This window comes from Trematomus bernacchii, unplaced genomic scaffold (genome assembly GCF_902827165.1).
Source record: "Trematomus bernacchii unplaced genomic scaffold, fTreBer1.1, whole genome shotgun sequence".
NCBI lineage: Eukaryota > Metazoa > Chordata > Actinopteri > Perciformes > Nototheniidae > Trematomus > Trematomus bernacchii.
In genome coordinates, this window is record NW_022987689.1 from 2,638,345 (window position 1) to 2,660,700 (window position 22,356).

The 22,356-nt window shown below is 39.1% G+C and overlaps 3 protein-coding genes across 3 annotated transcripts; 1 reads left to right on the plus strand and 2 right to left on the minus strand.

The window, feature by feature from the left end:
• Positions 1–723: 723 nt before the first annotated feature.
• irf4a (interferon regulatory factor 4a) lies at positions 724–9,910 on the minus strand. Its single transcript, XM_034137723.1, has 9 exons — positions 9,276–9,910; positions 7,786–7,985; positions 7,413–7,599; positions 6,609–6,691; positions 6,297–6,471; positions 5,774–5,854; positions 5,019–5,417; positions 3,935–4,047; positions 724–3,010 (listed from the first exon to the last, which is right to left on the minus strand). Exons 1-9 carry the CDS (start codon positions 9,283–9,285, stop codon positions 2,861–2,863), a joined length of 1,398 nt encoding a protein of 465 aa, XP_033993614.1. The 5' UTR covers positions 9,286–9,910; the 3' UTR covers positions 724–2,860.
• A 96-nt stretch (positions 9,911–10,006) lies between these two features.
• dusp22b (dual specificity phosphatase 22b) lies at positions 10,007–14,085 on the minus strand. The gene is made up of 7 exons (XM_034137724.1): positions 13,898–14,085; positions 13,425–13,458; positions 13,250–13,332; positions 12,473–12,522; positions 11,614–11,688; positions 10,546–10,717; positions 10,007–10,460 (listed from the first exon to the last, which is right to left on the minus strand). Exons 1-7 carry the CDS (start codon positions 13,916–13,918, stop codon positions 10,320–10,322), a joined length of 576 nt encoding a protein of 191 aa, XP_033993615.1. The 5' UTR covers positions 13,919–14,085; the 3' UTR covers positions 10,007–10,319.
• Positions 14,086–16,380: 2,295 nt separating this feature from the next.
• ripk1l (receptor (TNFRSF)-interacting serine-threonine kinase 1, like) lies at positions 16,381–21,504 on the plus strand. The gene is made up of 11 exons (XM_034138024.1): positions 16,381–16,456; positions 16,814–16,976; positions 17,608–17,764; positions 17,847–17,984; positions 18,075–18,306; positions 18,422–18,571; positions 18,803–18,879; positions 19,001–19,076; positions 19,238–19,831; positions 19,964–20,104; positions 20,652–21,504. The coding sequence occupies exons 2-11, from the start codon at positions 16,816–16,818 to the stop codon at positions 20,939–20,941; spliced, it is 2,016 nt and encodes a 671-aa protein (XP_033993915.1). The 5' UTR covers positions 16,381–16,456; positions 16,814–16,815; the 3' UTR covers positions 20,942–21,504.
• Positions 21,505–22,356: the final 852 nt, after the last annotated feature.

A 22,356-nucleotide genomic window follows, 5' to 3' on the forward strand; every position in this document is an offset into this window, starting at 1 on the left:
GTCAGCAAAAGATTGCTCCAGTTTTATTGTGATACACCCCCATTTCTTTATTGCCTCGGAGCATTGATGTCAGATGAAATAAACATACAATAAATGCACAAACCTACTAAATGCTTCCTGAATATGTAGCTCAAAATCACAACAACAGAATCATACTAATGTATTAGTATCAACAACTAATACAGTTAACATGATAATGCCGCTATATCGTATTATTAGCAGTGAAACACCCAAAACATATGATCCATGGATAGGAAAAGTAGCAATAAAATAATACAAAACATTTACACATCAAATAAACACTGGTTTTTGTGAAGATATATTTTGGCGCTTTTTTTAAGGTGGAAAAAATAAGCATAAAGATCAACGCAGTATCATTTTGTATGATGTATCACCAGTTGTCTAAACAGATTAAGCAGCTGTCTGGTTAAATAGTGAAAATGTTGCATTCATGGTAGTTTCATTTCTCCGTAATAACCTTATTTGTGTGAACTTTGGGGCATCAGTTGACTAAGATGTCTGCTGTCCGATGTCGCTTGGAGTAACGGCTCATTCGGGCGGAAAAACGTAAGCCTGACTACAAATGATGTGGCTTCCTGCAGAGGGGGAAACACCATGGTAAAAGTGTGAATGTGCTTTTTTTGTCTTTTTTCTCTCATCCTCCACCCCTTTGTTTGAAAATCAGAAGAGATTTTAAAGATAATACATGAAAGAAGACATGAGTAGTAGACAATTCATCATTTTATTTCAAAATATACCTATACTCCTTTTTCATTGTGATTTTTCAGATACTTTGTACAAAAAGCTCTAACAATTTCTTTATTATGCACTTTTTGTGTGATTTCCTGTGTAGCTTGTCCTGAATGTTTTACTTGAACTGTTAAATGTGACGTGTAATGGGTGTGCATGACCGTGTTAGTCACTGATGTTGTAGGTGGGGGAGTCACATGTTTTTATCCTGAGTCCATAAATGTCAATTCCTGATAACAGTAATAGTGCAACTGTGTGACACACACATGAGCCCACCTACACACATGCACACACATTGCCCTTTACGACACACACCTGAACACACACTATCACAACATTACACTGTACATGGAGCTGGTAACAATGTTACTATTACGATTTGATTTTAAATTGGTTAAGTAATAGTTAACAACATGTCAACTAGGACAGAATCTAACTGCCTGTGATGTTTTTATTTTATTTTTATTTTTTTAACCTTTATTTATCCAGATTGTCCCTTGAGATCATAGATCTCTTTTTGAGGGGGAAAGTGATTTATGGTTTAGGCAAACACTCACAAAAGGAAAAACATTCCCGCCTGTGATTTTGGTCAGACTTTTGCCATTGTGAAAGTGATGTGGTTTAAGTGTGAAGGAAGTATATGTAGAGATCGAAACTCTGGCCCACAGAAGAAAAACATTACAAAACATTATCCTATACTGCTGCAACATCAGCCTTCAGGACTTAAAACACTAAAGGGAATTGCATTATTCTCACTATTGGATGTTTACGTCCTATGATAAATACACAATCCTCCATAGGTTGTTAGGATCTGAAAATAGCTTTTGTTTGGACCAGTTACCTCCAGTGTGAGAAGTCCAACAGTACCCGCAGGCATGGGAACCAGAGAGCTCTTCTCTGGCTGAACTTGCACACACACCACAAAGGTAGTTTTTCTTCCCATTTGTGAGGCCTTAAGTTTCAGGTCAAGAGGAACAGGTACAGTTTATTGCAAGTTACAGGATGAGTGTGATGTTTCCAGTCAATCACCTTCAGTCCAGTCAGGTCAAGGCCACCCACTCTCTGAGGAGAAGGACCTTGAGGCCCAAGCGGTTCTCTGGTTGTGTTCGGTAAGCCAGTGGTCACTTAACCTTTATTTTTTAGCTTTTGAGAGGTTTGCGTAAGTGTAAGAGGTTTAGTCAACATGTGGTTTTCAAAGAAGATTGTTTCAGACACCTTTTTTGCAGTATTTCACAAGATAAAGCAAGAAAAAAAATCAATGAATAGAGAAAAATGAATAGCCATGATTTTATGCAGCAAATAGAAAAACCCGTTGTGACCCGTTGTAGATGTTCAGTTTGATTTAATTTAACAAAATCAGATATCTTTAAAAAGTGGCCCAGATTCAGATTCAGCAGAAGTTGTAGCTTCACTAGTAGCTTCCTCTACTACACCACCAGACCAGCGATAACATCATTTTTTTTAATCAAACTTCTTCTTTTCTTTACCAAGACCAAGGACCAAGCAATTATATTGTTGACTTTTCACTTGCTCACTCAAGTAAATCGTACAGCAAGCACTGTATGTGATAAAAGTTTTGAATCAGAGAAAGAGCTGTGTCGACTAAGTTTAAAAGGCAGAGTTTGTGATTGTGCCACTTAAGACTTAAGTGTGTGAGAGCAACAAACACATTGTCAAACCTGTGAAGATACAATAAATATTCATTCATGCTCTGCTGTGTCCCTTTGACATATCAGTGTTTGTCTTAGGGGCCATTCTTCCTGTGCACCTGTGCTAGTACTTCCTGTCTCAGTCGCCCTTCGCTCCCCTCATCCCCCCCACCCTCAAACCGCATCCTTCTCACTGTCACAATAATACTTGTAGAATGAAAAAAAGCCAGTACTACACAGTCACAGAGGCTACGAAGCTAGGTGTGCAAGTGAAAACAACAGGGTCTTCCCCATCTTTACCCCTCAGTACAATGCCAGCTTCTACTATCTACAGAGAAATGGTAAACTATACATTCACAGTTAAGCCCGTGTGTGTGTGTGTGTGTGTGTGTGTGTGTGTGTGTGTGTGTGTGTGTGTGTGTGTGTGTGTGTGTGTGTGTGTGTGTGTGTGTGTCTGATTGTTACTCCTGAATATGCTGTAGGGGTCTCTGGGAAGGATAGTCGACGGTTAGAGATGCATTCTGTTCCTGGTTGTGATCAAAAGCCCGCAGGTAGTGGCCATTGTTCTGCTGGTAATAGTGCACCAGTTTTTTGGCAAACACTGGCTCCACCTAAAATAAAACAAGGTATGTGTATGACATATATGTGACTGCATTTAGCAACTGCCTCTTTAGTCGTACAGTATGGCAAAAAATAACTGAATTACTTACGTCATTTCATATTGATGTTATTTTCAATTAAAGCAAGTGGAAACTGTTAAAGGTAGGGTAGGTAAGTTTGAGAAACCGGCTCGAGATCGCTAGAATTTTAAAATCCACAACCGGAGAAAATCTGCCACTTCCTTACAGAGCCCCTCCTCCAACACACACGAACACGCACAAGACCAATGAGGGCACGAGATAAGTTTGTGCACAGATGGAAGGCTGACAGGCAGGTAGGCCATCCAGTTATTTTAGCCGGGCCGGCTAAAATGATTGGTCGTGCTTTTTACAGTATTACGGCTTCCACAGATTACATTTTTTTATGGATTTTTTGTCAAAGCACTTAAAATATTCATTGCTATCGGGATGTTAAGAGCATTCCATGGAATATAACAAAAAGTGTATCTCAAGCCGGTTTCTCAAACTTACCTACCTTTAAGGACAATTTAGTTTCTGCTAAGGCTAGCCATGCTATCTCACAGCTAGCACATTAGTGCTTCATGTCAGGCTCACCCTCAGGTGTTCTTTTTACAATAATGACCGCCTCGCTGCACATTATCCCTATTTGGCACACATTTAAAAAGGTGTTTTCACAAACATTACACAAGTTACTAAACAAAAGGTCAAATTCAAGTACACTTAAAATGTACTGGAATGTTGTGTTAGTAAGAGAATACTGAGGTCTGTCATTCCATAAAATAACCTCACTAATGCAAACTACCTAAAACCAATTATGGAATAGCCATTATTAATAATAACAACACTAATTAAAAGCTACCATGCTTTAAATAAATGCTTTCAATTACAAGGTAAGGCTCTGCAGTTTATGGTTACCTGTGCTGTGATCATCTTCCTCTGGCGCTGTGGGTCGGGGTACTCGTCTCCAAAACATAACACCACCTGATATCTTGGTACATGTCGGCCATTATGAGCAAAATCTTGGAGCTCTGAAAGAAACAGAGCAATGAATGAGTGCTTTTAAAACAAAAACACACTCCAGGACTTCACATTAAAAATAACAGTAAATTAAGAATTAAAATCCCCAAATTGCAGCACACTTTCCCTTATCATGGTGATTTATCTGGAAACTACTAATGTGGATGATGGAAATTTCCTTGTGAAATGTCACACAAAATACAATTTTGTCACAGAGTGAGGTGGACCACAGGAGGTGGGTGGGGACTCCACACAGTTTGGCCCCCTGTAAAGAATGTGACTTGATCATTTAGTGCTACTTCTGTGAGGGACTTACCCAGCGTAAGAACCTGCGGCCTCTCCCTTATTATTTTATCATTCACAACACAGCAATCTTCAACATGACCACAACCATCATAATACTGTAAATGTTTAAGTTAAACTAGCAGTAAATGACAAATCCATAAACTCTGTTTCTAAGTAGCATCTAGTCCATTGGATAACAAATACATTTATTGAATACCTGTACTGAAAATACATTTAATTAATTTATGTACTTTAGTAGAATTTTAAATTACTTATGTGTTACTAGAATCCCTTTATTGAGGAAATCTTTGCTTTTTAGTGTATTTATCAGACAGCTTAAGTTACAACTGTACATATTCAAATGTTATATACACAACATTTGATCATGGAATTAAACATGGCTGTAAAATCAAACTACCTAACTGTATATAAAGTACTTTAAATTGCTGCTTACATGGTAATACTTTTTAATTTAAAATATTTCTTCAGAGGAGAAGACATACATTTAATAAAATAAGATCAGATCAACTTTAGGAACAATTACAAATATAAGACTATTATTTACAATTTTAATTGTATTATATTTATATTTTCAATGGATAGAGGCTGTCATATGATGCTTCCTTTGAGGAGAATGTGCTGTCAGGCTAGTCAAAAGAACCCTTTATACAAAATTCGGAACAAAATGAGTGCTTACCAATGAGAAATTGCTGGGTGTCAAACAGTTTGCATGGCTGCTCCTTCTCCAGCTTGTTGGGTTTATCCATATATGGAGCCATGGGTCCCTCCCAGTACACTCGTCCCTGGCAGAGGCGATTAGCATATAACCCATCAGCCGTCATCCACAAAAGCACACCCTTCTCCAGTACGATAGGAAGCATGTCAGCCCCCTGCCTCTGAGACTCGGGGTACGGGAATGGAAAGAGGATGGTTTCCGCCCCGCTGTGAAGCTTGTCCTCTGAGCTTGGGGATGAAGAGGAGGAAGATGACGGAGAGGAGGAGGAAGAAGAGGTGATCCGACATCCTTCTGGGCTGGTGGTGGTAACCTCCTTCACCATAGACTCTCTGTAGTATAAGGACACATGCAGGCTGAAATCTGGAAGAAAGAGAGGAGCGTTAAATCAACTCACAGCCTGAACATATTGGGGGGCCTGAAATGTCAAGCGTAAATACAACTGTTTTCTCAGTATTGTTGGCATGCAGAGAACCACTCACTTCTCTATTATAATTACAATAATATTTTCACCCCTTTCAAGAAAAAAAAAACTATTCACTATCATGAGTTTAGAATGGGGAAGTAAGAACGGATTTAACAATGTTTTTGAGTTTTTTTCTTCTTCTGTAAATGCAAATATCTTTTAAATAGTAAACAAGCTCATGGGTAAATGTCTTTCTGAATACGTCCACACATACTGTATACTGTATGTTAAATGAGTGCAGGATGATTCATACCTGTTATGGCATTACTTTGGTCGAATGAATACACAGGCAGTTGAGAGTCTGACAGGTAGGTGTGGAAGGAGAGCTGGAAACCTGTGCAGTATAAACAAAAAAACAATGGTCATAATTAGAGTAGTAGTTGTCAACAGCTACTGCGACACTTATTTGCAGGAATGAAGGTCTTATTTAATCGCAGACATTTTAAAACACTGGATTACCTACAAGTCACTAATAAAACCTTTTTACCTGTTAAAGTTGCAGTTAAGAGATGGATACGAGCATCACACAATGATATACATAGGTAAGATTACACACTTTCTTTACATTTTGCATCAGTAAACTTTATTCTATGTCAGACTGCCAGTTTTATAAAATAAAAGCATTACACAATGTTAGATATAGGTGTCTTGTACACCAAATGAAATTTAAGAAAGGAATTGCACCACATCTGCTAGTCATTAGAGTCACACTCACATAGATGGTCAACAATTCCATCTATATATTCTGTAGTTTTATAATCCTGGCCACATCATACCATTTTCTGTGTGTGACCCCGGCCACGCCCGACTAAACGCTGACGGGTAGTGGCTCGAACCATACTGCAGCTCTGCATGTGGCCCGTGATGATGTGGAGGAGGAAGAGGTTGTTGTTCTGGGGGTGAGTAATCCCTCCAGTCCCTTCTCTCCTGAGAAGCCATATAACCAGATACCTGAGAAGGAACCACATGGACGGTCACTCCGGAAAGACTTTATTAAACCAAGACATTTGCAATCAGAACACTGAAGATTAATTGTATGTGCATGGACCAGTCTACAGCATGCAGAAGCCACAAAACAATCTGCTGACCTGGTTCTGCAGAGACGTATATGGAGGAACATAGCCAAGGGAATTTGCATGTGATGGTGTCTCCTCCATACTCATCTTCATACCTGTGGATGTACAAAAGCAGTAAAAGAAAATCTGATAATTGGTCCTCAATATTTGCTACGAAAGCAGTGCTTCTACCATCCTCCAAAAAAAAGAAGTACTAACATATTTGACAATTATCAAGGATCATAACACAGTTTTATATTAAAAAATAAGTATATAGTATATATGATGCTTAGAGCACTTGTGAGGTCCTGTATTTTCATTTAAGTAATTGCAACTGACAACTGACTAAATCCTGTTGATTTCGATTTGCTAGCTCAGAGAGCAAGAACTGCTCGGGTGTGACAAAAACTGTTGTATGATGGCAGACACTTGGTTATGCAAGGCTGGAGGTCGCCTGGTTGTGTTATGTGCACCCTGCGCTTAGTAACCGAAGCCCTCTAAAAAAAGCACTACGGCCTCTTTGGTACATGCTTTGGCTTCCTTTGTGCTTCCTGCCTCATCAGACACAACTGCAGAGGTGCATATGTGAAATGTGGCCAATAGTATGTGAATAAAGTTAGATGCTATGTGAAATGCAGGAGTGTCGTGTAATGTAATCAAACGACATAAACGAACCATAGCTATGGAACAGCTTTACATTTTACAGTCTGTTATCAAATTCTAAGCATAAACTATTTTACTTATCTTGAAACATCTGTCACCACATGCATTGGTGGCTGAGTGTGCTTCTCACAAACTACACTGTATGTTAGATAGATGATGTCTGCATACACGTACCTCTTTTGGCTGCCTCTGGTATTATTCTGTAGACTTTATAGGGGTCTGTGATGTCCAGTTGGCTTCTTTGCACTAACTCATCAAAGTCATTGCTTTTATTAAGAGCACAGCGTAGTCTTGTTTTCCATGTGGGGGGGTCTGGCTTGTCGACTCCTTCCTTATATTTTCCCTTAAACAATGCCCATGCCTGAAACAATCATTTAGCAGATTAATATACACTACCTCTTCTAACATAGACATGACTGAAGTACCAACACTTTTTTTAAGTTGGCCTTCTGACGAATAGTTTTTTGCATTAACACTTCAACAAAATCTATATATGTGTATAACAGTTGGAGGGTGCAGTGTGAGAGGAAAGGTAGGATGGTCTGACCTTGAAGAGAGCAGCATCCTCATCTCTGTTATAGTCTTGTTTTCCTGCATGTTTCCACGGAATCCTAAATATACTTTTTTCCTCATTTTCCCAGACCAGGCCACCATAGAGTTTGCTGTTAATCTGATCTATCAGCCACTGTCTCAGTTTGCCGTTGCCACAGCTGACTGTCAAGCCACTGTCCTCGTCCAGGTTCATCTCTGCAAAAATAAAGAACAAAATATAGCGTCTAACCGAACAGTAGGCCCAGTAAAGTGATGCAGTTATAATTCTACTTGTTGTAATGTAAAGTGTTTCTTTAAATTAATCTGAGAATCTAAGATTGACGAGATTTTTGGTTTATCATAAAACAGTACAAGTTTCATTAGTATAATTTCTACTGTAGCTAAAATGACTTTTCAATTACAATACTTTTAGAGATAAAAGAGATGTTAGTGTTAGTTAGCACTTCCCCTCCGCAGCCCTATAGCTGCAATATTAGCAATCAATTTGAATGAATTTTAACTAGCCATGCTTTGGATTCTTTTGGCCATACTGATTTAAAAAAGAAAGGATATGACAGTAGAGGTCCATGTGGGAAGTCTACTTCACGTTTAGCACCTACATATCTGTGAGAGAAAATAACTGACTCATTTAAGACATGTATGACTAGAAACAGACGTACTGTAGCGTAGCTATAATTAAATTATAGCAGAGTTTTAAGACAACTGCCATTATACATGATGCAATATATGTAGGCCTATGCATGTTTTAATATAGTAGTACATATACTTAATTACATTATCAAGGTGCTTGTAATTTACTCAAATTCAATGTGAAAATACTTTACTTTGTATACTTTGAACCTTTACTCCACATTTGGAAGAGAATATTGTAATATTTACAGAGATTAGTTACTTTGTAGGTTCATATTTTTATTACAAAGATTAAATTGACTTGTGAATGATGACGTTCTATTATAAATAAGGATATAATAAGGACGTTGAGGGTATCTCCACCTTTACCAGCTGCAAAATTACAATTGTTTACCATAAATGGATCACTAATTAGAATCCAGTGATATAATATTTGTTAAAATGGGTTACTTTTAATTTTGGTAATTTTAAGTATATTTTGATTATAATACTTATGTACTTTAATGTATTAATATAATCTGGTAGTACTACTTTTACTTAAGTAAAACATGTGAGTTCTTCTTCCACCACTGTACTGTATAGGCTATGCTAATAATACATCTTATCACTATGACTTAATGTGAACAGTTCAGTTTTGGTATTTCTTAAATGTATTTCAAGATGTATTTAACTTACACACCTTCTAAATTCAATAACAAACCAATGTTATCATTAGATTAGAACTAGCAAACTTGATGCTACAGAGGTGATTGAGATCAAGCATTGTATCCTGACTGAATTTGCTGGGGTTCATTGGTTCAATACAAATGTAATGAATAACAATGTACATTTAAAAAAGGAGCTTCTGCAGCTTACCGTTGATCATGCGAACTCTCCCCGCTGAAATCTGTTATTAAGGTCTCGGTTTACTGTTCTTAAATGTTCTCACATCTTGATTTGTTACAGGGAGGGGCCTCTCGGTCTCTGAGAAGTTGAAGAGGAGATGCGCAGCAGTCAGGCAGGCACTCATTTCTGTGAAACTTAGCGCCAACGCACTGCGGTGGGGAATCCCTCTGAAACCGTGAGCAGACACCAGGACCAAGTGGAACAGTTACCTGTACATCATTTTTCCAATGCAAAATATTTCCCCCACGTGTTTTTTGTTTTACTAAAAGCCTACACGTGCAGTCTAATTTCCAGTGACAACTGTTGATTCGTTTTTTTTCCTGTTATACGGGGGAAACTAAATTGAGGCATGAGGAACCAACCAGTCAAAAGACACATGGTTGAATCCGAACATTTGTTTTTGGCTACATTAGTATTACTGCCCTCCAGTGGCTATCAATGCGCATGCCCTGCAGTTATCTACAGTTTAAAGACTATCAAATCTCTTATCATTCTGAAATGTATGTTTTTCTTAATGCTTTATAGCAAGTAAGTAAGTCATAAAATATCATGTGATTACAGAATGTGCTCTTGGTGTTTTGGATGTCACCATGCATGACTTACCTTGCACATTAGACAAACAGGAAGACAACCAGGAAACAGAGATGTGAACACAACACAATGTGTTCTTATCACCTTTGATATGACAACCCACCACAGCGTTTAAGTGTACCCCTTTTATTTTTCTCAACTTTAAATTATTGTGACACAGTACAAAAAACACAGCATTCATAAATTAAAAAAACAACATCACCAGAAACATCAACCATACTAAATATGAATATGTGCTGTAACATGTTAATTGTCTCTTAGAGTGTTCATAATATTTAGTGATTACTCCAATGGCGATAAACCTCCTGTCAGTAGTCCTCTCTAAAGCATATTAGCTCTCCAGATAGGTCAAGAGTACTGTAGCATCAGATGGTGGTGTAATCCTCCAGGCTGAGTGGCAAAATATCTCATACAAATATCTGATCAGATACCTCCAGGTGGAGTACAGGCCTTTTTTTCTACGCTCTCACCATCAGCTTTAGTCATCTTTGCAAGCAACTCACGTAGATCGGCCTCATCATTGAAAGGGTTGTCCTTATATTCATTTTGTAGCCATTCTCTGAACTGCAGAAAAAAATAACAGCTTGTAAAAGAAACATACGAAATGCAAGACACTGATGGTGCACTCTCTCCAGTTCCTAGCACTGACCTGTTTGGCTTGAGTAGCCTCAAACTCTTGGAGCTGGTGCTGAAAGCCCCTGTTGGGCCCAGCACAGGGCCGGAGCACCTTGACTGCGGCCAGCGCCTCCTGCCAGCCCAGTCCCGTCACCGTCATGATATAAGCCACCACCAGGGTGACACTGCGGGACACCCCTGCCAAACTGTAAGCATAGATGAATGGACAATAAGTATAATGAAATGAACCCAAACTGTAATCTCTTTTGAATATGTAAATATAGTTAAAGAGTGTGTCAAAAGCACATAAGCATCCTGGACATGATTGGGTTTGGTACTGTTCTATATTCTGGCTATGTTTTGCGCACGTAACATATCATATCCTGGTTTGAGGAATGTCAATAAGCCTACTGGTTTTGTAAAACTGAAATACTTATGTAAACATTCCCTTAAAGTAGGTTACACCTGGTTAAAAACTAGGCAGCTAATGTACATGTAAATATACTATATGAGTACTAGAACTAAACCACCTTGTATAGGAGGATTGTGTAAAATACACAGTAGAGTCACAGTAGTAAATATCAGATTAAAATATACACTAGGGCCTAGTGACTAGGCAATATCAACCCGACTACTGACGATGCCAGATAGACAGAGAAAATACATTGACAGAGTGGTAAAATATGGTGTGGAAACTGATCGGATGAACACTTTAAACATCTTAAAGAAATATAAAGTATTAACTCAATTAATAATATAGTAAAATCAACGGTAACATGCAGATGTTTATAAATAGCCTCTTGTTCCCCTGTATTTCTGAGAAGACCATCAGTCTAACCAAATATAACTTTCCCCTGTGAACATATGGTCAGCTACCCCAGTACACAAACACAATGTGGTCAGCCTTGTTACTGTACTCTGTTTCGGGAAGTTCAAGAATAGGCTTTTGCTTATCATTTAATCCCCTCTGTGCAGCAGTTACACATGAGTTCACTTGTGTACTTGGTTGATCTGTTTCAGCTTTTGGGTAGCATCTCTTTCCTGTGAGTGAACCTTGAATCAATCTTTGAAGTATAGATATAACAAGCAGTCTTAATCTCACCAGTGAACGAGGCATCCTTCTCCTTTCAGGCGGGACTCGTGCATGAACATTATACTTTGCTTAAAGTGCTGAGTCCTGTGAAGCAAATAAAGTCTGTTAACATAACAAATCATTATGAGATCACAGCAAGAACTACTATTAAGAGCGGTGACTATGTGTGGTTATTTTGTCCTTACTGACACTAAAGGTGGATTGCTTATTAACAGTTTTTCTTACATACCAGTAGTATGTTTTGCACCTGACGGATGGATCAGGATGGGGGGTGTGTTCATATCAGGTTTGAGAAAGTCGGTGTCATATTTCGCACAACAGGTTTCAAACACCTCGCAGTGTGAATGTAAGAGGTATTAGGCAACAGGGGCAGTAAGGGTGACAAGGGCATCGGCGTGCATATATACAGTACGTGTGTATAAATATGTGCATGTGCAAGTGGTATAAATAGAGACACAGCGCTGCAGAACTGAGCTGTTGGACTTCCTTCCTGCTGAAAGACCGTCTGATATGTGAATTTGGCCATAGAAGATTTGTGTTTGCATGTGTGTCTAAATCAGGGTATCATTTTGTGATACATGCACCACTCTTGATTTTTCTTAGCATGCATTTGGGAATGTCATGTCCTCATGTCAATTAAAAAACAACAACCATGCACCAAAGAGCTGAATCCAGCTGTGTTCTAGTTTAGAGAATAAGTCTAGTTTAATGTTAAGCTTGTGAAAGCATATCATTTACACGTTAGGCTGAAAGAAATGAACCTCAGACACCCACACAGTGCAGCCTCAAATGCATGCTGTACTCTCTCTCTGCCTCAGCCTTTAATTGTTCTGTGCCTTGTTGCTGTGCTGCACATTTTGGTACTTACAGGTTTTGTGTGGGCAAGTCAGCTGCTGAAATGCATAGATAGGTCATCTCCTGAGGGAAAAAAGTATTATAGTTACCTATCCGCAGTCACTTACTCTGATGAATTTGAACACAGAATAACAAACAGCTGGTGATAAATATCACTGAAGGCTATGTGGTGAGCACAGGCTGTGCTTTTTATTTGGGAAAGAAATATCCACATTATTCATGCTTATCTATTAATAAATGTATTAAAATAATAGTATAATAGAAAATTGTGTGATACTTAATTTTCTTAACGCCCAGCCCTTAACTGAAGCTTCTTATGCATTTGCAGTTTTTTGCAAACCTACTCAAAATCCATTACATAGAAAAAATAATGAAGCGAAACAGCACAATCCACAGTGGCTGAAGCAAAAACAAACACCTACTCTTAAACCCACGCAGGCACACAAATCAGCACATTGACCCAACCAACTGTTGTTGACTGGCATTTTTCATGATACTTCAACCATCACATGAGTATGAAACTCCTTCTTACTGTTTACTCACTCGGGACTGACAACTGTTTGCTCAAGAACAGAACATTTTCCTTACCAACCTGACAGACTGGTTTATGGACAATGAGTTCTCTTATCATGTTCACTGTACTAATTCACCAAGAGGGGGCTCAGCCCATCAGATCTGTTCCTCCTCATTTGATTTATCACTCTGTTTAAGAGATTAATGAGAAATATAGATGCAAACTAAGGGAACAAGATGTCACAGTAGATGTATAACAAGTAGATGAGCTTCTCACCTGGAGGATGGGAGCTGCACTGTCATGAATTGACAGGATGTGTGTGATGTTGTTTCTGGCTAACTGTTCTCGGTCTCTGGCATCTGAGACAAAGAAATAACAACACAATCACATACAATTGGTATGGGGGGTCATAACTAAGATAAAACGGTTTAAAAAAAACAATTAGACACACCTTTGAAATTCCCCAAGTACAAGTCAGGCAGGACCTACAGTATAGAAGGACAGAGATCAAGTTCAGAATCAGACATGGTCAAAGCATCATAGTGAGGAGGTGCAGCAGCTGAGGGAATTTGAAACAGCTGACTCAAATGACACCCTGAAAATATGAAGTGGTAATTAGAAATGGTAGGTTCAAATCGACATTTTCAGAGCTTTTGACGAGATTATTTTACCACAATATCAGTAAAATAATCCCCATTATGTTAAATATTCACCACTTTAAGTAATAAAGCATATGTTACATTGATTTAAAAATACGTAATTTCTTATTAAATCATGCCAATCTAATAAACGCAACTTTTTTTCTCCATAAACATCTCAAAGACTTTATGGTAAAATGAAATCGCCTTAATTACTCTCAAAAACACTGAGGAATACTTGTATATGAACTCAGCGCTAGTCGCTTGCAACAGATGAGAGTCGTACCTTGTTGATGCCATTCCCCATGCTGAAAGATCGTCTAATTGAAAAGAAATGCCACGCTGTGTTTCCTCGTTGTTTAAAAATGCTTATCCAGCGGCTTGACGGCTTCCCAAACCCACTGTAGTCGTACAAATACAGTAGCTCCGTTTCCGAGCAAAGCAGAGCACTGCTTCCCAAGCTACACGCGTTGAATGCTGGGAACTGTAGTTTTTTTATACAAGGACAGCAACGTTCAGGGATACACAGTATAGGAAGATTGAACCATTACTCTCTCCTGAAAAATGGCAGGCAATCTGACCTATATGGCAGCAGGCCAGTGCCAGTTCCTTTGGACCATAATATTCACTTTGCCAAAACAAAACAAAAAAGGCCCCTAATAACCAGCAGTAAAGCCTCATTTCACAGGCCTACACATTTTGTCATTGCAGTGTAAACACCTGTGCTATTATTTAGCATTAATGTTGGCCCTGTTCCATTAAGGCAATCCGAAACCTAGCATCAGGGCCACCCCTCCCTACAGGCCGATCACACAGACTGCATGTGGCCTCACCTCGCGGAGGGGGCCTCATCTTGCGGAGGGTTCTTTATTTTGCAGAGGCGCACCTACAGTCGATGCGCGCCACAGTTTCGCCGCTGCGAGGCTCCACTAGCACCAACCCCCGCCCCCCCCCGTCGTCGTCGTCGACGCTCGCGACACAGAGGACCTCATCATATAACTTTGCGCGTGGGGCCACAAGTTGGCCAGGGGCGGCCCTGTCTAGCATTGTACATGGCAGCCATTTCTTAATACATCCATGATGTTGACTCACTCGAATGGCTGTGACAGGTTCAGTTGGATAATAATAAAATGTATTGATAACAGCTGTGTTTACACATCAATGCCATGTCTTTTGTCATGCTGCTGCAACACAAACATTTCCCAAATTGGGATCAATAAAGTACTATCTTATTTTATCTATCTTATCTTATTGTAGCACATTATCAACTCTGGTGAATCACCTCAATCCACAATAAGATAAATTAAGAAGCAATCAACAGCATGGGTAACTTCAGGAGTGCTATTAACAGAGAAATTATGGCAGCTGTTCTGTACTGATTATAAACACGTTAAAAACATCAACAGGAAGTGCTACCCACTGCCCCACATTGACAGCACATTGACAGCACGTTGACACCGCAGGCGACAGTGGTTTAACTTCCTGGTGATCTGTTGTTGCTATGATGGGCAGTGTGTGACCACCAGACTATAAAAGAAGGTGTCTGCCTACTAAACACTGCTCCACATGCGCAATTGCCTCTTGTACCATGATTGGAGCTGGAAAATATGAAGTGGGCTGGATATCAGTCCACTCAATGCTGATACATTGCGCCTCCATATAAATCATACTGTTATTATGGTCTCTATTAGTCTAAAATAGCCATAATCTCATAGTTGAATAACTGAAATCATGTGTGCTGTTGATCATAAAGTTGTTTTATTGCATGGACTTCTGTAAAGAATGATTGGAAAAGCTGACTGATAATGCGACCTTAACAAAATTAGTCCTATAGCCATTTATTAAACAACTTGGAAAGTAGTTTCCACACAAATCAGAATGTTAAATGCACTGACTTTTCTGTTCATTAATCACATAGGTCGATACACTGCACAGCAGAATAGTTTTCTAAATTAGCTGAAGATTACCAGCAATAAACATGAATGATAGAGAAACAAAAATATGTGTTGCTCAGAAAAACGTGACACTACAATACAGGTAAATATGAAACTGCTTTGTGGTGGTTTTAGTGTGCAAGAGGAGGAATTTATAGTGTGGGCGTTCACAGATAGGCTGCCCAAGATGTAGGCCTTCATGTCATACATCGCCTACGCTGGAAGGGGTTACAATTCAAGTGGTTTCCTGCTTCAATTTCACATAAACATGAGTTTTATCAATGAACTTGTTTATTTGTTTTTATGCATAAAGCTAGGGCATTTTCAGCTTGGCTGCTGTGACATTTTGCTTTCAAAATTATATTTCTCTTCCTCATTGGTTCTGGTAAAGCGTTGCTCTCTTAGATGACAAAAGGTGTTTTGATACAGCTGGTCATTGTATGGAGGTAAAAAGACAGGTAGATCAGTGTGGTAACAACATCAAATCTATTGTAAAGCTAGTGTTACAGGGAAATGCAAGGTGGTTTAGTCTGCGATAATAAATGTTACAAGTAGATGGCGACTCTGCCATGCAACAAGATTTACAATGGGGCTCGAGGAATTTGTATCTCAAAAAATTACTTGTAATGAACAAACTCTGATAAATAACTCTGATAAATAAGATAAATAACTTAACATTGTATCCTGCATTTTCATTACTGTATGATTTTCATAGGGTGTTTCGGTGTTTGGTTTGTATTTTGTACACATGAATATCTATCTGAGTTTGTTGGTCGTCCTGATCTGGTATCCACTTTTTAGCCTGTTTGTAGTCTTTTATGTCCAAAGAGTTTCGCTTCTAGCGAGGACGTCGCGGAAATCCCGGAACTACAAGTGCCCCAGCGTTGCTTAGCTTGTCCAGCACTTTTTCGGTGGGTTTTACTCTATATTTTGTATATATTAATAGCGGATTTGGTGTATAATGTTGTTCGTCGGGTGAAGAGTTTGGTAAACATTTAGAGAGTAAAGTTCTTGTTGCTGAAACTGTCGGATAACTTTACGCGTTAGTAACGATCATAACACTTTGACAGGCTGAAGTTACCTTTTAACTTCAGCCTGTCAAAGTGTTATCATCGTTATGGATGGTTGAGTCACCGCGTCAGACTTCCAGTTTCTCTCCATGAAACATTTCTTTATTCTGCAATTTAAGAATTTGTTATGCTTTGTTATGCTTTTTTTCTGAGTTGTCGTGTGTGTGGTTCAGCTGTTTTATTGTGCTATTTTACCAGGGATGGCCACCGCGTCGCAGTCTTCCTTTCAAATGAGATCGGCTGATCTGATCAGAAAAGAGGCCCTGGACTATGGAGGGTTTGGAGACGTTTACCTGTGCTACCATGTAACCCTCGGCCAGGTGGTGTTGAAGACCATGTATACAGGCCCTATTCGCAACGAGTAAGTTATGTGTTACTGAATGCATTGTTGGTCTGCTGGGTATTCCTCCTTGCTTCAATGGTAACATGCATCATGTGCCCAGTCAGGCTCTCTACAACATGTAGTGGACTGATAATGTTTTTTACAGGATAATTGTATTATGTCCTTAGATACTGATGGAAGAATGTTGCCTGTGTAAAATATTGTGTAATCCCAGATAAACTGTATTGGCCTACCCATATTGTGCATAATGAAGAAACTCAGATTTTCGAACTTCCCTTTTTACAGGAAAAAAGAAAAATACTTGAAATGCGGATGTAGTCTAGGTCCAACATCCGTTTTTTACAGACAAAATGCCACAGTCCTTCTTTTAAAAAAAACATCTACTAAATTATATTTGTATTGTAGCCATAGAATTGGATTTCTTAAAAGGACATTTCAGATTCAGATTTTACTGTTATTTATAGCAAGGTATGCATAAATGAAACGTAATATCTCCAAATAGTGATACCTACACAATTTAAATCTGTATTTCACTGTGTGCATGATGACAATATATTGGAATGGATTTATTTTGCACAACAAATGGAGTTGCCTCTTGTCAGGCGGATATCTGGTTCTTACTATTTTTTACTAATACTGTACTTTCCAGGGAGAATAAAAAGTCGCTGCTGGAGGAGGGGAACATCATGGCCAGCCTGAACCATGAACGAGTGGTGAAGCTGCTGGGTGTGATCATGGAAGAAAGAGACTGCTCGCTGGTAATGGAACTCCTCCCCAGAGGCAATCTGTCGGTCATGCTAGATACGGTGAGCAGATTTCATCCATAGTTGGCAAGCTTAACTTTTTTTATATATGACTTGAATTATAAAAGCACTTAATTATTCCCAGGTCTCCGTGCCACTATCCATCAAGTGCAGAATCATCTTAGAGGTTTTGGAAGGGATGATTTACCTGACGGAGAGACACGTCATACACAAGGACATCAAGCCGGAAAACATTTTAGTTGACAAGGATTTTCACATCAAGGTATATCACAAACTCGGTCCTATTTGTGATTCTGACAGCAAGCATGTACATTTATGGTAATCCCAAATGTCTTTTTTCTTTGTTTCATAGATTGCAGACCTTGGCCTGGCCACCTGCCTGACATGGAGCAAACTCACAAAGGAGGAGTCCAGCAGAAGGAGTCGTAAAGCGTGCTCAGCAGGGACGAGAGGCGCTGGGACACTGAGCTACATGGCCCCTGAGCACCTGGAGAGTATACACACAGTCTCCACTGAGAAGTCTGACATCTACAGCTTTGCAATCGTAGTTTGGGTCATCATCACAGGGCAGGAGCCATATGCAAGTGAGTTGGGATGCCAAATAATGCTCGAATGAATAATAAACGTTGAGGCTCTGTTTGTAAGACATCAACTGCCTGGTTATTGTCAGAACCCTAAAAGCAAATGATATGTTTCTAGATGCAAGGAGTGAAGAACACATCAGCCAGTGCGTCCGTAACGGGGACCGACCTGCAGAGTACCTTGTTCCAGAAGATACGCCTGTAGAGATCCTTCAGCTCATGAAGAGGGGCTGGGATCACAATCCGGTGCAAAGGCCAACATTTAAAGGTGTGCTTTTTGTGTGTGTGTGTGGAGTAAAAACATTAGCATGCGGTCTAAGGTGGCTCAGTGGAAAATGACAGTCTTATGTGTTCAGACACAAAGAAAATAACATTAAAATCATTCATTGTTGTTGTTTTTTTTTACAATCCAAGGCTTGATTTGAATATATGTTTAAACCCTGATATCATTATATTGTTGAATGAAAATTATTCTCCTATCTTTCCCTTTTTTTTGTAGAGGGCTATGACTTCCTGCTGCCTTTCTACATGGAAAAGCTTGAACCTCTTGTAGAGGAAGATGTACAGGAACTGAGGGTAAATATATATATGTTAATGATTTATTGTACAATCTCATCCTCTGTGCACAGTGACATTAAAATAAGTGAAGTAAAAAATAAGGCAATATCAATAACATTTCTGAGTGATTTTTATGCAGAAATTATATGAAGGCCCAGAGGAACTTGTTGAGAAGATGAAAACTCTGTCAATGACCCAGGAATGTTTTTTGCCAGGTGAGTACTGTTGGCAATCTTGATGAGCTGATTATAATATATACACTGTAATGTCCACCCTGTGCGGGATGTATTACATTTTTGTCTTCGACGCTCAGAAAGCTATAAACATTGTGGCATCAAGTAGCTTTATCGCTTTGACATCTCTCCTCACCTTGCAGATTGCCCAGCTCCCTTGATGAGTTCAGACAGAAGTGTACCTGGGCCAGTTGAAGCCAGCATTGAGGACATGCATGACATCCAATATGAGCAACCTCTTCAGACAGACGCAAAGGCATTCAGAAGCCCTTCAGCTTTGGAGGAGAAGCTGGCTCGGGAGCTTCAGTACCACAAACATGGCAGCTACAACCAGCTTGAAGCTGAAATCTATCCAGGCAACTCAAATCCTTTCCTGCAAAACCACTTCAGCAATTCAGATCAAGCTATCCAGCAACCAGAACCAGACAGACCCTCTTGTGCATCCTCTGTCCAATCCTGGACAAAAGCTGAGCCAGTGCAGCCCACCAGCCAGGAGGAGGCGTATCGCCCTACTGCTGGTCTCTATAATTCCATGAACTCCTCCATACCTTCTCCATGCCACTTGCCACTGTCTGCCAGCAGCCCTTCTCTATCACAATATAACCAGCAACATCCACACTCCCACTATGACCGCCAGCAGTCCTGGCCAGTTTACCCAGTGTCTGATACGTCTGCTCCTGATATCAAGCCCGGGCGTCTCCTTGCACCCTCAAAGAGCTACTCACCACAAGATCCAGGTACAAACAGACATGTCTTTTGATGAAGTGTTTCTTCTTGCTCTAGATGCCTGTGGTTTTCACAGCTCTGCCAGCTTTGACTGACATGTTGGAGAGACTGTGTTAATGTGTTTTGCCTTGTGCTTGTTTCAGGATCTCTTTTCATTCAGAATGCGAGCGGGATCCAGATTGGGAGCAACAACTCGATGAGTATTAGAGGTCACGAGGCCTCCAATAGTTTGATGTCTCTGCCTTCGAATGCCTCTCCCATCAAAGAAGGCATTTTGAAATATGGTAAACCATGGGAATTTTTCTTTAATGTAACACAGATGATAGTTTGTCTATATGTTTACTGTTTATTTTGCAAATAGGATACTAATTGGGACTGCAATCAAAATGAATTGAATATTATGGTTTTGCCGTCAAATGTCAAGAATAGTCAAACATTTCCAGATCCTAAGATGGAATCTTTAAATGTCTTGTTTTCAATCTGAACAAATGTCCAAAGGAATTGCTATTATAAACAAACATGAAAAGCAGACATTCTGTCATAAATGGAAAATAACTCAAAACTAATTTTCAAAATAGTTGCCAAAACATTCTTGTCGATCAACTAAACGATTAATCCAGTTATCTTTTCCGTCTCTAGTAGTTAGTCAAAAGCAGTAAAATGGTGAAGTTAACAATGAAGTATGTAATTTTGCATGTGAGATCAGATGAGAACAACAGTTTTCTAATAGTCCAAAGCAAAGGTATTTCAAATTCAGAGGTAAACTTAAAACAATTTATCATTAGTGTTGAATGAAGTCGTCCTTAAATATGTTTATTTTCTGTCCTTCAGAGGACTATGCCGTGACCGAGGGTCACCTGGACATACTGAGGGACAACATCGGTAAAAAATGGAAGGGATGTGCACGGCGACTGGGTCTGAGCAGTGTGGAAATAGAGACCATTGAGCACGACTCTTACCGTGACGGCCTCCCCGAGATGGTGCATCAGATGCTGGATCGGTGGAAAATGAAGGAGGGAAGTATTGGCTGCACTATTGGGAAGCTTTGTCGTGCTCTGGATGGCCACATCAAGATAGATGTCATCCAGAAAATATTGGACTCCTGCAGTTCTTCCTCCTAGGTCTGAGAAACGTTTTACCTCATTCCGTCTAAAGGACCCTCTGCTCATGATGTTCACATTTTATTAACCGTTTGCAACATTTAAAGGCTCTCTCAACCAAAAAGTATACTATTTTCGGATTTATGGGACACATTTTAAATACCTTCTCTCTCGCAACATGTGTCTTGCTCAAAGCATTGGAAATGGCAAACTGAAAACCGAAGAGCTCACTTGACTTCTTCACTGAAATGTTTCCTTTTGTTACTTTTTTTAAATCCTCACAGCTCCCTGTGAACTGTTTTCACTTTCTGGTACTCACTCATTTTGAGAAATTGTTACACGGACTTTACTTTTATTGTGAACGTTTTCAAATGACTTTATAACTTTTTATAGCAAGACAAGCTTGTTCAAATTTGAGGCTTTTCTTAATATGGAATTTCAAAATCTGTTTTAAAAGCAATAATAGCCTGAATGATTAGTACATTATGCATATTGCAAACAATGTGTTACAGTTGACACATGAGACAAGTCTAAGCAAGAGTTATTACAAAAGTAATATTTTTTATATAAAATGTCAATTATGATTGTTTTTTGTTTGTGCACGGTTACTGTAGCTTTAACTGAATATTAACTCATATTTAGGGACAATCAAATGGTGTGTGGTAAACATTTATTCCATCCCAACACAAAAATAAAGACTTCAATCACAGAACAGGCAGGGTCAGCTACTCTGTAAGAATGGAAGAAGCTGAAAACACACAGTATGTATTCACAGAAAGACAGAACAAGTCCACAATACATTTGCATTTTTGTTGTCATCCATGTGTCCAGTGGGAATCAGTAGACACTCATGAGATGAGTAACATAAAGTCTGTCTCCTTCAGCTTGAGACCTGCTGTAGATTATCTTCTTACATTTCCCCAAATCACAGTAAAGGTGAATTCATTGGCATTGAGCTATTCCTTTGAATGATCAGTGTGTGGATTTCCTCTCATGATGTCAGATTGTCTTTAAACTGATACGCTGCTGTGATGTACTGTATAGCATTTTCAATTATAAGATTTGATGTTTTGTTCCTTTTCATTACAAAAATGTTGTAACAAAAAAAATGTCTTCACTGTGTTCTTCTTCAACAAGTTTTACTCAAAACCAGTTGTATTTTAAAAGCCATTTTGATATTCTAAATAAACTGAACAAATGTTTATAAAATCCCAAAGTAAATTAATTTCATGTGTTACATGGATGGAACTACACACTTTCAGATGGTTTTACTTTTAGTTTTTCCTTTAAACATAACTGCTTATCCCCTGCAACTCTTAAATTGATATCAATATAATGAAAACATCAACAGAGCTGTCACTTCTAAACAAATGAGTTTAGACTACAAGTATACGCTATATCTGTATCCCAATTCCACACGTCATCCTTAATCTAAG

Bases quoted from the DNA above. Each gene is read 5' to 3' on its own strand.
- irf4a (XM_034137723.1), bottom strand. The intron at 5,418-5,773 runs GTATGAATCATC...TCTTTCTTCCAG, and splicing joins CCAAAGTAATGCCATAACAG to ATTTCAGCCTGCATGTGTCC. The intron at 3,011-3,934 runs GTAACCATAAAC...GTTTTATTTTAG, and splicing joins GGAAGATGATCACAGCACAG to GTGGAGCCAGTGTTTGCCAA.
- dusp22b (XM_034137724.1), bottom strand. From the start codon at position 13,918: ATGGGGAATGGCATCAACAAG. The intron at 13,459-13,897 runs GTACGACTCTCA...TCTATACTGTAG, and splicing joins TGGGGAATGGCATCAACAAG to GTCCTGCCTGACTTGTACTT. The intron at 11,689-12,472 runs GTAAGTACCAAA...TTTGCTTCACAG, and splicing joins GACTTGCCCACACAAAACCT to GACTCAGCACTTTAAGCAAA.
- ripk1l (XM_034138024.1), top strand. From the start codon at position 16,816: ATGGCCACCGCGTCGCAGTCTTCCTTTCAAATGAGATCGGCTGATCTG. The intron at 18,880-19,000 runs GTAAATATATAT...ATTTTTATGCAG, and splicing joins AAGATGTACAGGAACTGAGG to AAATTATATGAAGGCCCAGA. The intron at 20,105-20,651 runs GTAAACCATGGG...TCTGTCCTTCAG, and splicing joins AGAAGGCATTTTGAAATATG to AGGACTATGCCGTGACCGAG.